The following is a 17,119-nucleotide window of genomic DNA, read 5'->3' as shown; positions in this document are numbered from 1 at the left end:
TGTGCAGTATTCCCCTAGCGCTGGAGTTCTCCCTTTCTCCTTGATGGATCAACTTGGTCTTGGCTTGCTGGCTGTTTGTGCTGATCTTCTGGGGGAGGGGCCTGTTGCCGTGGTTTCCAAATGTCTTTGCCGGAGGCGGAATTGCCCCGCCCTGTCGGTCCGGGCTAAGGAAGCTGCTCCGGTTTGCTCTCAGGAGCTTTTGTTCCCTGCAAGCTCTCGGTACAGCTTTGGAGGACCAGGGCAGAAATGGTGGCCTCCCAATCTCCACCCGGAGGAGCTGAGAACTCGGGGCCCCGCTCCTCAGTGTGCCCCCAGAGAAAAGCAGTCACTTCCGTGTCCCCAGTCTCCCGGGCCTGTGATCGAGCGTTGCTATCTTTGGCACCCGACCCTTTATGGAGTCTCCAAACCCAGCAGATCCCTGCAGTGCGTTCCCGCACCGCTCCTCCCCGGGAAGAAAGGGGAGTCTCCCCGGATCTGCTGCTTGTTGGGTCCCTGCTGGAGGAGCCGTGGCCCGAATGGGCCGCGGATCACAGTTTATGGCAACCCCGAGCTGAGAACCCGCGACTCGGCTCCGTCTCTGCAGCCGGCTTCCCCGCTCTGATACCTGGGAGCTCTGCCGCACTCAGGCACCCCCGGTCTCTCTGTGACCCCAAGGGTCCTGAGACCACACTGTCCCGGGAGGATTCCACCCCCCGCTTAGCCACTGCAGCGACGTCCCTCTGCCGAGCCAACTTCTAAAAGGTCCGATTTTGTGCTCCGCGGCTCTAGCACTTGCCAGAAGCGGCCGGCGGAGGCCCCTCCCCCGCCATCTATCCTCCCGAATATCGCCTCGGATTCACTTCTCCCCACGCCCTACCTTCCAGTAAGTGGTCGCTTCTCTGTTCAGAGAGTTGTTGCTACTCTCCTGTTCGATCTCCTGTTGAGTTCGTAGGTGTTCAGAATGGTTTGATCCCTATTCAGCTGAATTCCTGAGACCAGACGAAATCTAGGTCTCCTACTCCTCCGTCATCTTGCTCCGCCTCCAATCTAATAGGTTTTAAACATTCTTGGTGATACAAAGAGCAATTTGTGATTTCATGCCAACTTGTTGGTTGAAAGTCCTGCCCAGTGTAGAGTCAGGGCGTATATTTAAATACCATGCTGTGTGATAGAGAGTCCAAGAGTGGTAGCTAATTAGAGAAAGGAAAGATCCGTTGCTGGGACAGGATTCTCCAGGTGGGGTTTGGCCAGTGGCACTTTGACACCGAAGATTCTAGGTAAGCTCTCCCAGCACACCCTCTTCAGTGCCAGGGCTGGTGGGTATGGGAATACAATGGATGGCGTGCTCAAGTTTCTAGGGGGAGTCAGAGGGAAGGGGAAAAAATCCTCCAGGCCTATCCTTCACTTAGCTTTTTATTTTTAACAAATGAAAAATACGTAGGGCCGTTGTCATTTGTTAAAAGTGTAGCAGAAAGAGCGAAACAGGCCAGTGGAGGCTTCATCAAGAACGCTCATTCAGAATGATGAATGTGGCTAAACACACATTTGTTCGTAAAACTTGCAGAGTGGCTGAGCATCATTAAGCATGAGAAATAGGTGCAGCATGCTGAGAAGAGAGTGGAGCAAACAGATGTTGTGAATTTTCATAGGCATCCTTCATCCACCAGTCCATCATTAATATAGTTGAAGGTGATCCTTTCTTTTTATTTAATAAGCACAAACAAAGTGCATGTGCTATGATTCTGCTGAACACACTTCTTTTTCGTTGGAAGTAAGGGCATGCAAGGATGGGGAGGGTGTGCAGACAGATCAACTCTCTGTGCACTCTTAGCGTGATAAGGTAGAGTGGGCTACCTTTCTTTTTCCTTTTCACTCGTTCTGCAGTAACTCTCTTGGCCACTTCACCTTGCCTGCTACCCAGCCGACTGTCCAGGTTTGCTGGAGAGTGAAAATATTTATGGCTTTTGACCTTGATACTTTGCAGTTCTACTTTCTCCGGATTCATCCAACTTTTGCAGTGATATATTACAAGTTGGTTTCTGAAATCAGTGGGCCAGAAGCTTTTCCCCCCTCATTGGCAAAACTTCATCAGTCCTACCTGTATCGTGCACTTCTACTTCTACCCCTTCCTTTCTTCTCTTTCCTTCTGCTTCTTAGGCCTTTGAGAGCAGAGGTCTTGGCTGGCACGTACTTACAGCCTTCCTCTGCCTCCGTGCATCGTCCAGCCTGCTGATCTTCATGCCTCAGCCCCTTGTCCTGCCACCAGAAAATGGGGAGCTGGCTTTTATGTCACCTTACTTTCTGGTCTGTTAAATGAAGATACTAATGCCTTCTTCCCAGGGTTGGTCCAAGCAAAAGTGTTTTGGGGAACTCTGAAAAGCACTCTATAGTTACTATGCATGTTAGTTTATGATTAATTGGCAGTGAGTTCTCTTTATAGAGTTTTCACACACTTAAATCCCTGACGTTTACTTGCCTCGAGCTTCACATTTAGTGCCAGAGATACTGGGTCCATGAATTCGAGTCTGTTTTCATTGCGTGTGCCTGTGTGCGCTCATGTGTGTGTATCATACTAGATGGGGTGGGCGGGGGCGGGAAGAAAACAATACAAAGCACTGAAACTCAAATACAGACCTAAGGACCAGATACTACTTTATCCTGCCAGTAATGCATTATGAAGAATAAAATACAGTTTTACAGTTGTCCCTTCTTTGTAGAAACTATGTGTTTTTAAAACCCCCAGTACCTTGAGGCAGAACTGAGGAGAACTGTGTAGTAAGTCATTTTAGAAAATACCTACTGGTAACCTCCTAAGTGTTTAACTTGTTACATTTACATTGTTTCAACTGTTGTTGGCTGGCTGCATATGCCTTGATTTGATAAGTTTAAGTGTTTATTTGTGTGTTAAAGACCGACATCTCTACTATCCAAGGACGTATTTTGTGTTGTAAATACTAACATTGCCAAGGCTTTGTGACGATGCTCATATAATCTCTAGCTCTGGGGGTCATGTTCAGCAGAGTTCATAGACTGGAGATTGAGTTTGAAGTAATGAGAAGCATTATTTTAGCTATGTTGAGTCCACATTCTTCCTAAAAGTAACACACATGGTTCTTGAAGCCTTACCAACATGACAAATAATGGGTTTACATGGTGGCTGTGTTTTAATCTTCTCCTTTCGTGGGCCCCCTAACTCCCCAGTGAGGTACATATATCCCTTGGAAACGTTGAGTAGCCCTGGATTTCCCACAGTTTATTATTGCACATAAATATAACCTGAGGTTTGGAATGCTATGTTTTGTCTGTGTGAACGATTGCCCTCAAGAAGAACATACGCACAACATAGACTTGACTCAACCCCGGGAGCCTGGGTCATGCGTTGTGGTTACCACATGCTGCTGCCCAAACTTTGAGAACCCTGTTCCCTCTTGCTGTGTGGGCACTAGGCCAAATGCACAGGGAGGTGGGAATATATGTACTTTGGGTACTGGGATTTGTCTTCCTGCTTAGTATCTTTTAAAACTCGAAAACTTGCCTGTGAATGAGGTTCAGTGGTAACTTATGTGCTAGCCCAAGTGATTACCATTCAGGGACTTCGAGACTCAAGTCCCCTGAAGCTTATCAACGTATAGGCAAGAGGCAGATAAAGTTGGCCTTGGCCCTCTTTGGTAATCTGCATGGTAGAAGAGAAAATGTGTTTATTGGAATGCATGATAATTTCTCCTGGTGCCTCTAGAGGAGTGAGGGCTTGTTGTTCCAGAATTGATCTTGTCTCCCCTCCTTGGTCATCTTAGCCCGCATCACGCTTCGATGGATGTGGTGCACCTATGCCCGGGCTTGGAAGCTTTTAGGTAAGTCCTCTTAACCTCTCTGCCTCAGTTTCTTCATTGGTAAAATAGAGATAATGGGACCAAACTCATAGTATGTCGAGAGGGTTAAATGTAAAGTTCCTCAATTATTTAGATACCCACATTTTTCAGAATCTTTCTCAAGCATGAGTTTAAGGTATTCTCTATACCCAGCATTGTAATGAACAATTGAAATTCTAGGGATATTAATAAAGATTGGTTTTGCTGTTAAGTTAGGAGTTGGCCAGCTGCCTGCCTGCTGCCTCTTTTCATATGCCCATGAACTAAAAATAATTTTTAAATTTGTAAATAATTTGAAAAATCAAAAGATGGATAATACTTTGTGACACCTGAAAATTACATGAAAATCAAATTTCAGTGTCCATATATAAATTCTACTCTGGTCATTATTAAATGTGTGTTACAAAAATTTACATTCTATTATTATAATCTTTTGAATTTCATCAGTAAACATTAAGTAGAAAACAGTTTTTTTCCTCTTATTAATGCCTACATAATATTCTTGATTTTCCTGCTTGCCTCTCAAAGCCAAAAATATTTACAATCTGGCCTTTATAGGATGTGTTTGCTAACCCCTGATCTCGGTCATTCCACATTCTCACTAGGTGAGTGTTTTCAAACTGTGGGTACTGATCCATTATTTGTTTTGAAATTAACTTAGATGGGTGCAAATACCATTTTATAAAGAGATGAAATGAATAAAATAAGAGAAAATATCAGAGTGCATTGCGCCGAGTAGGGTTAATTATTGCCTTATGAAGTGTTTTCTGAGGGCTGTGTGGAGTGTGTATGTATAAACATACAGTGAGTTGTAATGTCAAATAAAAAGTGGATTGTCGTCACAGAGTTGGAAAACTACAGCACAAGACTGTCAGCTCTATGAGGGCAGAGAAACTCTCTTACTCATCTTTGTTGCCTTGGGCCTTGACATAATGCCTGGAAAAAACAGAATTTCATAAAGTGCTTTGAGACAACGAATGAATGAGTTCAGGGGAAAAATAAAGGCATGGTTATTGACCATTGTGGACCCAGCTACTAGATGAGCTCTGGATATATCTTCATGCTCAGTGAGGCATGCAACAACTCAGTGCATGCTGTGTCCTGGAATAAGGACATGCCTATCAATGGGTGGGCAAATAACTTTGTTTGTTTATTATAGAAGATTTTATATGAGGTGCAGGGTTTGAGAATCATCCTGAAGGAGAGATACACCATGTGATGAGTGCAGTGCATAAAAAGGGGACAAGCACTGGACTAGGGATCCTGAGTTCTGGTGTCCATCCTGAACTGTGTCTCTGCAAATTCCTCCAATCCAGGGAAGGGAGGATGACGGTCATGACTTTTGTATGCCTCAGCTGTGAGAATCAGTTGGGAGAATGTGTAAGAGAGGGACCTGAAAATACAGATCCCCACTCAGAGGTAGTGCTTATTATCTATCACATTAAAATATTTGTATCAGTCCTCTGCTTTGGGCAGGGCATGTGCTGGGCACAGTGGGGAACAGAAATTCAAGTGGTTCAAAAGTTGCTATTAATCATTTCACCAGCCTAACAGGGAGGACTATAAGGTTCTTAGAAGGTTCCTAAGGGAAGAACACTATAGTCCTCACAATGAAATTGGTAAAAAGATCAGTAACAACGCAACATTTAAAGTAGGGCCACAGCAGAGGGGAGGCCATAAAGCCATGCATACCCAGGTCAGTGTTGGACTCTAAAAGGGGAGGTGGATGCTCGGGGTGGAGGTGGGAAGGGAGCTGGAGGCAAGGTGTGTGATTCTTGGGTGGAAGGGCGGTGGAAGTGGCAGTAGAGAGGGGAAGCCCCTGTAGATGAAAAAGTCCCTTCTGAGTGAGTGACTCCCTGGGCTAATTGGTGCATTACTCTCTGTGATGGGCCTGATGGTGCTGAGATAACAAAATGAAAAATCAAATGAGAAATGAAACCCGGGAGTCTAAAAAGTTAGTAAATTTTGACATTAGAAATATGATCAAATTTCACCGATGCTTTTCTGTAGTGACAGCCAAATCCATCCGTGTCAGAGCAACAGCCTATGGTATGTGGTTTCATGTGGCTTTTCTTCCCCTTTTCTCTTTTCCTTTTGCACAATCAGCATTAGGCTATTTGGAGGACGGGGAGAACTATTATGTTAAATTGTGCTACCTACAACTTAAGCTTCTGTCTTTGCTAAAGCTGCCAGTTTTTATAAACAACAGAAGACAGAAAGGGTTTACTAAGAATAATGTTGAAGCCCAAAAGAATCCTACAGCCTATAAATCTTAATAGAGGCTCTGAGATTCCGGCAGGCTGGATGTGTCTCTTTTACCCAGGCTCACTCCATCTTGGCTCCCCTGTGATGACTCTCATTTTCTCGAAACACAGGCGCGGCGCCTTGGATTTACTTGTGGCACTGTTTGCCTACAAACAGGAATACATGCATATAACCTATGCAAATCAATAAAAACATGTCAAGACCCCTTAGATCGCACTACTCTTCTAAAATGCAATTTATCTTGCTGCAAATGAGAGTAAGGGGCTAGGTAACAAATAGCATCTGATCATTTAACGAGCACCTGTTGTCAATGCATTTGAAAACTGCATTTTTCATTTGACATACAGTAAATTGCATTTTCATATATATCGAATGGAAAAGGGAGTTGGGATGTACATATGCAGCCCTTTATGAATCTTATGAACAATGGATATTTTAGAGCTGTATGTTCAAAGGGGTCACATCAGACACTGCAAATCTATTTGTTTCTTCCCGCGTTGGTCGTGAACACACCATACTTTTCTTACAGCTGGGTGTTGAAGCGCAGCAATACTGAAATTATAATTATAACATTCATGTTAGGTGAAGGACAATTACTATAATTTTTGTATAAAATTGAATATAACTTAAATGTGTAAACGTGAAATATTTGAAAAAAAGTTTCTCAGGGGAAAACTGCTTTTTTATAAATTTTTCAGTCAGTCCCTTTGTCGGCTTAATTTATGAGCCACAGGTTTTTTTTTTTTTCATAATGCAATATTTTGTTTGCAGATGGGTGGCTGTTGTACAAATCCAACAACACTTAGGCTTATCAGCAACAATGGTTTTCACATTAGTGAGCATGGTTTGGCAATATTACTTGACATCTGGAACAAGCTATATTATACCAGACATATCAAGTATAACTGAATGGATCATTTAACTGGCATTTGTTTCAAAAACTCCCACTCTTCAGCTTTTGCCTGGCTGTCATGATATGCCGGCAACGAGTCCTGTGTTCTCCCAGCTTCTGGGCCTCTCATCTGCCTTCGACGGTCCCGTGTTCACCTCCTACCTTGAGTCGGGTATTCTGTAATAGTGGCCGTGAGGCTGTGTTCTTGCATTTCTCTTTCTCTCTCTCTTTTTTGGGAGAGGAGAGGCAGGCACCTGCAAAGGTCGGGAGCGTTGTGACTATTTTAGCCAGGAATCAGGCTATCACTTGTGCTTGGTGTGTTTGGAGTTCTTGATTGTGGGCCCCCTGGCATGTCTACATTTTCTGTAACTGTGTCATAGGGAGACCTGATTTGTTGAATTTTCTGTGACTTGGAGAGAGAGAAGAAAAACTGGGAAAGGGCCCTCCTGCATTACATCCATAAATAAAAGAACCACAGGGGGGCAGAGAGGGAAGAAGTTGGAAATAGAATGAAATGATAATAGAATTTTAGTGCTTAAAATCTCTCTCAATCTGTGTGGTTAGTTTTCCCTAGCATTTCAGGGTGTACAGTCATAATGTGGGGGCCTACCCCCAAAGTTTCATATCATCACTGCTATGGATTTACCTTATGGCTCTTCCTAAGGAATTCCCCCTTGGGACCTCAAATGCCAAGGGTACTTTACTTCATGTAGTAATGCTGCTGCTCTCTGTTTAATGTTTTTATTTGTTTCGGGTGAGAGCGTCTCTCTGTAAACTCAAACTCAGCAAGGTACAAAGAGGCCTCACCCAGCTTGCTGAGCAAATTCATTCCAATCACTCAAATTAATTAAAAGGAAAGAAGGACTTATAGGTAAAGTGAATAAAGAGCAGGTCTTAAATAAAAGGCATAAGTCAAATATTGAGAAAAGCCATGTGCTGGTCTTGTTTGCTTTGCATTTGGTAAAATTGTTTTTATCAACACAAGTCACAAATTGAGGATCGAGGCTAGCAAGGTGTTTATTATCTGTACCAATGTCACTGGAACGAACTGCCGAAGGTGGTCTTACTTATTGGAAAGAGAGAAGCAGCCTCAACCCTTTGAACATTCCCTTTTAGGTTAGCTGGAGACAAATATATTCATTCATTCAGTCTTCCATTCAAAACAAATATTTCTTGGTCATCTAATGTTATTGAAAAGCACTATATTAAATGTGGAAGAGAGGCAGAACCAACAAGAAATGATAACAGCAACAAACACCAAAAGAGTTAACCTCATTTACAGTTGCATCAAAAAGAATAAAGTACTTAGGAATAAACTTAGCCAAGAAGCTGAAAGACCCATACACTGAAAATTACAAAACATTGCTAAAAGGAATCAAAAAAGATACAAATACATGGAAAGACCTTCTGTGTTGGTAGATTGGAAGACTTAATATTATTAAACTGTTCATATTCTTCAAAGCAATCTATAGATTCACTATAATCTCTATCAAAACCCCAGTAGCATTTTCTTTTTTCTTTTCCTTTTTTTGCAAAAATAGAACCATCCTAAATTCATCTGGACTCTCAAGGGACCCTGTATAGCCAAAGCAATTATGAAAAAGAACAAAGTTGGACCTCACTGCCTGGTTTCAAAACACACTGGAAAGCAAAGGTAATCAGGATAGTGTGGTGCTGGCTTGAAGACAGGCATGAGACCATCGGAATAGAATAGAGAGCTCAACCCTTGGGTATATGGTCAAGTTATTTTTGGCAAGGGTGTCAGATTACACAGTGCAGGGGGAAAAGATAGTCTCTTCAGCAAGGGGTGTTGGCAAAACTGGACATAGACGTGTAAAAGAGCAACCTTAGGCCTTTATTTTGGATTAAAGACCGAAAAATGAGTTCCTAACAAAAGTAGAAATAGAATTACTTTATTATTCAACCATCTCACTTTTGGCTTTATATTCCAAAGAATCCAGAGCAGGATCTCAAAGGGAGAGATTTGCACACACAGGTATGTTGTGGTGTTATTCAAAATAGCCAACAGGTAAAAACAATTCCATCCCAAAGCAACAGAATACACATTCTTCTCTAGTGCCCATGGAACATTCTCCAGAATAGATCACATCCTAGGTCACAAATCAGGTCTCAACGTGCCACTGAGGTAGGGTGTGGGTTTTCTTTGGGGGTATTGGAATGGAAGTCCATTGCTTCCCTGGCTAAATTAGCAGCTTTCTACCCAGCATCACTACTTACTCAGCAGGCCTACAAACCTGCCTCTGCCCTGCTGAGGCCCGCCGATGCGATCCAGTGGTCGGCATCCAGGGTGAGCCACCTCGTCTCCTGCTTGCTTCTTTACAGATTTTCATACACATCTGCCTATTTACTTTCAAATTCCAAAGGAGAACTAGGCTCATAAATCTTCAGGAAACCCCAAATGAATTACAGTTTTACCCACTGGAGTTGTTACTTTAATGCCTCTCTAATTACCTTGTGTACTCAGACTTCAGCTACTCACTGGGGAGGAAAAGCGAAAGCAGTGTAGACAACAGGCTGCATCTCCTTTCTTGTAAAGTTCCATCTGGCTCAGAGACCTTCTCAGATCCAGTCCTGCCCTCGACCTGCTTTTCTCTCTGTCATAGGAGCTGTCACCTGCAGGAGCATTTCCCAAGCGCCCTCATTAGCTGGCTTCCTCTTGGGTTTGACCAATGGAAGGTGCTGGTAGGAGACTGGAAGGTGGGAGGAAGGATAAGCCAGGACACTTCTCCCTAACCCACCTCTGCTGGCTTCTTTGTCGGGGATGAGTCTCTGCCCTGGTTCCAGTTCCTATGGGATATGGCCCACCAGGATTCTCACTTGGGTGGGAGATCTCGGCCCCGCCCTCCACTGTCTCTGCAGCCCGAGGGTGGTTGTGGTTTCTTGCTGTTGCTTCTCCATCATTTGTGTGTCCAAGTCCCTGCATGAAATGCCTTCTGTTGTGAATATTTAGAAACAGCTTTTTTTCTAGGTTTGACCCTAAGTGATGCAGTTCTTTGGTGTCTGAGGACTTCTTGGCAGTCCGTGGGCCTTTCAAGACCCTGACACAGTTGGGTCGTGTAAAATCCCATACACTGAAGGAAAGCGAGATTAGAAACTTAACAGCGTCGGATTTGATGTGGCCACACATTTCAGTACCGTTTACAGGAAAAGGGTGTTTGCTGCGTCTGTAGCCAGAAGCAAAAGCAATTGATGAGAGTGTGAAGGTGAACTGGTTTGTGTTTCATGAGTCTTACTTTACTTGTGGTAGCATATAAATTGTGAAACTGGTTGAAAATAAATGCTGGAGTCCCAGACTTTATTTTAGATCATCAATATGATAAACATGGTGTTTTCATGTTAAAGAAACTCCCATGGTCATAACTCTGCGTGGTTACTCCATCCAGTTTAATAAGGCCATATTTATTATATGAGCACCTTGATAGTCTGGCATCGGGCCAGGTACAAACTACAAGGAGAGCCTGGTCAAAGCTAAAAAGTGGTATTTGGATTGGGAATGGAAAGATTAAAAACTCCTCCACAGATTATATTTATATTAGTCTATAGCCATTTTTGTATCTCATTTAGGATAAAAAGGTATAGTAGGATTATTATGAAAATTGCAAATGACAGAGCCTTTTACTTTAGGAGTCTTATATTCCCTTTGGGTTATGTTGGAACTGCCCCAACAATCTGCCAAAGTCCTTATTAACATCAGGAGTTGGGCATTCCCATTCAAACTTAAAAGCGTTCAAAAATTGATATTTTTTTCTACTTACTTTATTCCCCTCCTTGGTTTTTAAGCTGCCAAGAAATACTGGGTGGGTAGGAAACCAGTGTTTTTCTGTTGCTCATGTACTACCATCTAGTTGTCCTAAAGGGTAGACATTGGACTGAGACAATAACTATTGAATGGTATAGAAAACATTAAAGTCAAAACAACAACATAATCAACAATATTGACTCAGCAGATATATGGGGTCCTGGTGTTTAGCAGCTAAGACATCACTCAGCTCCTACTCTCATGGGGCTTATAATCCACCGAAGAGTACAGACAATTAGGGCAATAACCAGGGCAGTCTCAGGAGTTTGGAGAGCAGAGAAAAGGTATCTAGTTAGACATGGTAAGCTGAAATTTGAAAGACAAGAGGAATTTACTTGGTAAGCATCAAGACAAAGGAGTATTCTGGGAAGAGGGACCAGAATGTACAAAAGTCTGGAGGCAGGAACATGAGAGAATATATTGCCTTACGGGAAATGACATGGAGAGATTTTAAAGTTGGGTCTTTCTAAAAGAAAAACAACAACCTGTTCTTTTTTATTTTTTTTAATTGTTGTTTTCTTAACCTCACCTAGAAGAGGATCATTTTGGTAGAGGTGGTTGTTCAACATGATTGAATATGATTGGGTGTTATTACTTGCTGATGGGACTTAATTTTCTCGTGTTTAAATGTGATCCATTATCTTGTGTCTAGAACATATTAAAATGACTTTAAAATGAGAAACAAGGCAACTCGGCTTTTTTCAGTGCAAATATACTTGCTTATTGAACTAAATGGAAGGGTGCTAGGACATTTGAATCCTAAGACTCTACAGATGCCCAAATCCCAGGGTTGTAGGACTAGAGCGGCCCTTTGTGATCGGGGAGCTGGTCAGACCACCGTGGTAACGCAGGGTTTATTTTTACTTCTTTCTAGCCTTATTCTGTTTGGTCTTTTCTCCTGGCTTCTCATTTTCTTTCTTCATTCTCTCCTTCTGACTCGAGACTCATCAACTTGCAATACCCCTGATAAAACTCATTTATAATGCTGACCAAATTTTCTGGCTCCAGCCAGCTGTTCAGTTTTTTCTTGTGGAAGGCCCCAAACTTCTCACTACTTGTTCTGAAGATAAATTAGCGACTTCTAAATAATGCAGTGAACCCTAATTCTCTTTGATTAGTAGCGAGTTAGATGATAGCGACCCATTGAAATTGGCCATCAGCATAAATAATGAGTGAATGAACTGATAAAATGCAAAGTCACCGGCCGTCATAAATCAAATGAAATCTACTTTCTCTGGAAGTCACTGAAATTAGAAGTCCATGCTCCTATTAATTATTTTGCCTTCTGAAGACGACAGTGTTATAAATCAGCCTTGAAAGGCCCTTCACTTAGAAAGCTGAAGGAGTGCGGCTGCCTGCAAATTGCTTTGTGTACGCACCTAATTGTTTCTTAAGTAATCCACCTTTGTAGCATGGCTTCAGGAAGCAAAGAAGGTCCCCGTACGTTGAGATCCATGAATGTGGCCTTAGGAAGGGCCAAAATGGAAGAGGGCAAGTATCCGCCCTTGGGATCTCCAGAAGGTCCTTATTTAATGACTCAGCTCCCATCAAGGCCAGGCTTTGTGGGAGTGGTTTTCTCTGGCAGGATGCAGAGGCTGGTGGTAGGCCCCAGGCCATTTTATTAGCTTACCTCAACTTCCAGCCCCACCTGAGAAGCCAAACTTCACTTGATTGCAATGTAAACCAAGATTTTAAAAAAAACGGGGGAAAAACAGAGATGGACAACTTTGACTTCTCAGGTTCCTTTTTGAGAGTTGTAATCTGCATATATTAGGTGTGAAATGACACATAATTTTTGCTAAGAGGTGGGTGGGAAATTATATTCATTTAGGAGCCTATTTTGCAACAGACATTTAAAAAAGCAACATTCTGTGGAAGAGGTTAATTGCATGGTAGGAAATGTTGTTAAATTAGTTTTATTTTGGACCACTACCTGTCATAGCTGATGTTCTGGAGTTGAGACTGCTGACAAAAAAAAAAAAAAAAAAAATCTCTCCTGGAGATGGTCTCAAAAATTTGGTCCAGCTTTGACATGTGACCCTGAATCGTTAGCAAATCTGGACAGAGCTCGCAAGGAAATTCTCTCCTTTCCATTGAGTGTGTGTGTGTGTGTGTGTGAGTTTTGTTGGCCTCGGTGGAGAGGCAGGTGGGAATTTTAGGGGAGTGAAGACAGCAGTGGGAGGTAGTTCTTGGGACCTCTGGGTACTGGTCAGGTGTACAGTGAATGTCCACAAACTAGAGGTTTAGTATGGACTCCACAGATGGAGGTAGAATGGGGGAACAATTTTAAAGGAAAAATCATTCTTTATTCCTTTTTATAAAACTTCTTACCATCTTCTGCTGCCCAGCCAGATTGTCCTGGTGGCCAGTACAGTAAATGTAAAGACTAGCCTTGGAAAATGAAAATTATCTCCTGGGTTGTAAGAAGCACATTCTCTTACTTCTTTGAGTGGTGATCATTGGGGTATCCTGGTCTGTTCTGAATCCTCCACACAAACAAAGTATGTATGCACACTTGCACATGCATGCACCCAGTTAGTCTTTTTTTTAAATTTTATTTTACTATGTTATGTCAATCACCATACATTACATCATTAGTTTTTGATGTAGTGTTCCATGATTCATTGTTTGTGAATAACACCCAGTGCTCTATTCAACAACCTAGTATTAAAGTGAGTGCTGTGGTGTAAATTTTCCTGTGTGAGTAGGTTCTGATGTTGGGGTTAGTTACTGCTAGGTCATATGTGCATCTGAAATAACCCAATTTGAAAACTAAGCTTAATGATAAATAATTGAGCATTATGTCATGAAAAAGGAAGGAGCAGTTATTCCCTAGGATGTTGAATCTTGAATGCAAAGATGTTCTGGGTTGTGTCCTTGAAAGCAGCCAAGTCTGTAATTTCACAGGGATTCCATGGGTTATTCCACACCATAGGGATGAGAAGATGTCCTAATCCTCTGGACACCTCCAGAGCTGCCTAATCCCAGCAAGTGATCTTTCTAGGTCTTGGCAGCTTCCTACTCATAATCATACAATTTTGCTTGCTGTGAAAGAGAGGGGTCATGGAAGAAAATACAGCTTTTGGTCTTCCTGAACTGCTTCTGGAAATCTATGAGGCACCTGCCAGTGTTTTGTGCTCCAGGACAAAGCCAGACCTCCACGGTGACTCCTCCCCTAGAGTGTATGTGGTGTATGTCTTTGATGGTCTGGTTTTTGCCTGGCTCCACTTTTAGAATTACTGTTACATGATGGGGGCAAGCAATAAAGATTTGTTGATTGTTGGAAACACAGTCAGGGTGGGAGAGGAGCTCATCTCAGTTAGTAGCTCTAGTATTTGTTAGATTTCCTTCTGTGTCTGAGGTTTGTAGAGGTTAAGCTAGGTCCTGACCGTCTGCACAGCCATGTCCTCCTGGAATGAAACATTTATCACTCACGGTTTATGGGTTTTAGAACATTCTTTTTTTTTTTTTTTCCCTTGGGTGATCTTCCCTCGTGTGGCGCATAATCAGGGTGACCGTATGTCCTGATTTCCCTGGGATAGTCTCAATTTATGCCTGTTTTTCCTGGTATAAATATTAATTGAAATCTCTTTCCCTACTTTTTACTCTCAGAACTTCAGATTTAGATGATCATCCTATACATAATACTTGAAAGAAATGTTTGTTTCTTGCCTCAGTCCCACAGAGACCATGGCATAGTGAGATATAACCAAGGCTTTGGAAATATGCAGACTATGAACTTGTTCCCTAGCATGTGACCTTGGGCAAGTTAGCTTCTCTGAGTCTGTGTTTCTTTATCTATAAGATGAGGGTCATTGTGCATCCCTCACAGATTTGTGCTGAAGAGCAAATAAGGCATGTAATGAACTTTGCAAATTCCTGGGCAGATAGGTAGAGGCTAAACACTCATTCTTCTTTCTTCCTCAAAATAAGCCAAGAAACCTGATGAGGGAGCAGAGGCTTTGCCATGTTTCTGAACCTGACTTTGACATTGATGCAAGTAGTTAAGTCAGCATCAGCCCAGTGTAACAAAGAGAAAAAGAAAATATTCCCCATGCCACTTTAGTGTGGAGAAAGAATGCGAGGAAAGATGCTCTCCCCAAAGGCTCTTGGAACGCCCCATAAAAAGAGATGCAAAAAGATAGTCACACAAGAGAGAGAAGCTGAATTTGCTCTTTAGTCAAACAAAGGGTTGATTTAGCATCTAGCAAAAGGAGCAGGATGCTGACTAAAGATGCAATAAATGCTTTTGCCTTTCAAATGTAATATGGTGAAAATAATCCACTGGTCTTGAAGCCTCTGTCTCTTTATCTGTGAAATGGGAATAAAAAGATTGTAGGAAGAATTAAGTTGGGTTATAAACGTAAAGGAATGCGGCAAGCTGCAGAGTGCTTGGCACATGTGGGAAATAATTTTTTTCTTGTTTATACAGAGCTAAGGTAACCAAACAACCTGAACACTAGCCCAGGGGTAAAATGACCATATGAAGCAATTCCACTCCACAGCACAAGATTCACAGGTATTTAAAGTGATACTCATTAATACCCTGCTCTTTTTCTGTGAAGTTGTAGGAGAGCACACACAACTCTGTTTTACTGGCCCAACAGGAATTGGCATTTTTAAAGCAATTTGTGTGGCTTTATGGAGATTACTATTCCCGTTCACATTTTTAATTAGAAAGAGCAAAAAGAGGTTTATTTTCCTCAGGATTTATAGCCCAGATAGCTCCAAGTCTGTAGAAGAAGGTTACTGGATATCAGCCGTCTGCTGTGATTGGTTCCATGTGACTCCTTTCTGTCGGGGGGGCAGGGATTCTGGGGCCCCACTGACTCCCCACTGACAGTGTCGTGGCCCCTCTTTCCACTCCACAGAGGCAGGCATCAAATGAGGACCTTGCTTTACCTAGTAAATGGCACTGTGTAGCTCACACTGTGCCAGGTTAAAAGATGCTCCTGGCTTTTAGGAGCCCTTCACAGGAGAAGACAAAACATGCCTGTGCGGGACCACGCCTTCCTCTTTTGATACCTGTGGAAACCTTCCTTCTAATGTCATGGTGCCATCTGGCAGTGCACAGGGCTCTCTGCCCAAACTATAGCACTGTTGTGCTTCTCATCTGCCTCCATTATAACCTCCACTTCGTTTTGTTTTGTTTTTATAAATTTCAGAAAAGCCTGTGAACCCTTGGGAGAATTTTCTGGGCGGTAAGTTTGCTCTGCCACGTCTTTTTATTTATTGAAAATGAAATCACACAACTAGTGTATGATCACACAACAGTGTACTAACTGCTAACTGCTCAGGCTTAGTCCACTTTGGCTGCCCCTCATCCTTACCCCTGCTCTTCCTCGGGGGAACCATATTAGGAGTTGACTGTGTTTCTTATCCTCCTCCCATGAATTTATACACTCATACACACAGATCTCTGTACACAAATACTAAAGAATTTATAGTACTAAGTTCAGCTGCTTGCCGTTTTCATTCAGTGGTATGTCTCAGATGACTTTCCACATCAGTACCTGTTGATACACAGTACTTGGGCTTTTTGACTTGAGTGCAATATTCCGTAGTATTGATATGCCACAGTTTATTTGGTCGTTAGTTTTCTGATAGGCATTTTGGTTGTTAGTAATTTCTCCTAGTCCCATCAGTAAATGTCCTCGTTATGGGCTTTCATGTACTCATGCAAGTGTTTCTCTTGGGTCTATTTTTTTTTTATTTTTTAAATTTTTTATTGTTATGTTAATCACCATACATTACATCATTAGTTTTTGATGTAGTGTTCCATGATTCATTGTTTGAGTATAACACCCAGTGCTCCATGCAGCACATGCCCTCTTTAATACTCATCACCAGGCCAACCCATTCTCCCACGCCGCCTCCCCTCTAGAACCCTCAGTTTGTTTTTCAGAGTCCTTCGTCTCTCATGGTTCATCTCCCCCTCCAATTTTCCTCCTTCATTTTTCCTCTCCTGCTATCTTCTTCTTCTTCTTCTTCTTCTTTTTAACATATATTGTATTACTTGTTTCAGAGGTACAGATCTGTGATTCAACAGTCTTGCACAATTCACAGTGCTCACCAGAGCACATACCCTCCCCGATGTCTATCACCCAGCCACCCCATCCCTCCCACACCCCCACCAGTCCAGCAACCCTCAGTTTGTTTCCTGAGATTAAGAATTCCTCATATCAGTGAGGTCATATGATACATGTCTTTCTCTAATTGACTTATTTCACTCAGCATAACACCCTCGAGTTCCATCCACGTCGTTGCAAATGGCAAGATCTCATTCCTTTGGAT

At 42.4% G+C, this 17,119-nt stretch overlaps 1 protein-coding gene across 1 annotated transcript in view; it reads left to right on the top strand.

Annotated features, from left to right (window-relative positions):
• Positions 1-17,119, top strand: part of LRMDA (leucine rich melanocyte differentiation associated) — a 1,074,443-nt gene that overhangs the window by 374,416 nt on the left and 682,908 nt on the right. Inside the window, exon 4 of the mRNA XM_073878762.1 lies at positions 8,547-8,659. Coding sequence (XP_073734863.1) covers positions 8,547-8,659 — 113 coding nt within the window. The remainder of the gene's footprint in view (positions 1-8,546; positions 8,660-17,119) is intronic.

This window comes from Callorhinus ursinus, unplaced genomic scaffold (genome assembly GCF_003265705.2).
Source record: "Callorhinus ursinus isolate GAN/ISIS: 27379988/994484 unplaced genomic scaffold, GSC_fseal_2.0 scaffold31, whole genome shotgun sequence".
Taxonomy (NCBI): Eukaryota; Metazoa; Chordata; class Mammalia; order Carnivora; family Otariidae; genus Callorhinus; species Callorhinus ursinus.
The sequence above is the reverse complement of the archived record's forward strand: the minus strand, read 5'-3'. Positions and strand labels throughout refer to the sequence as shown.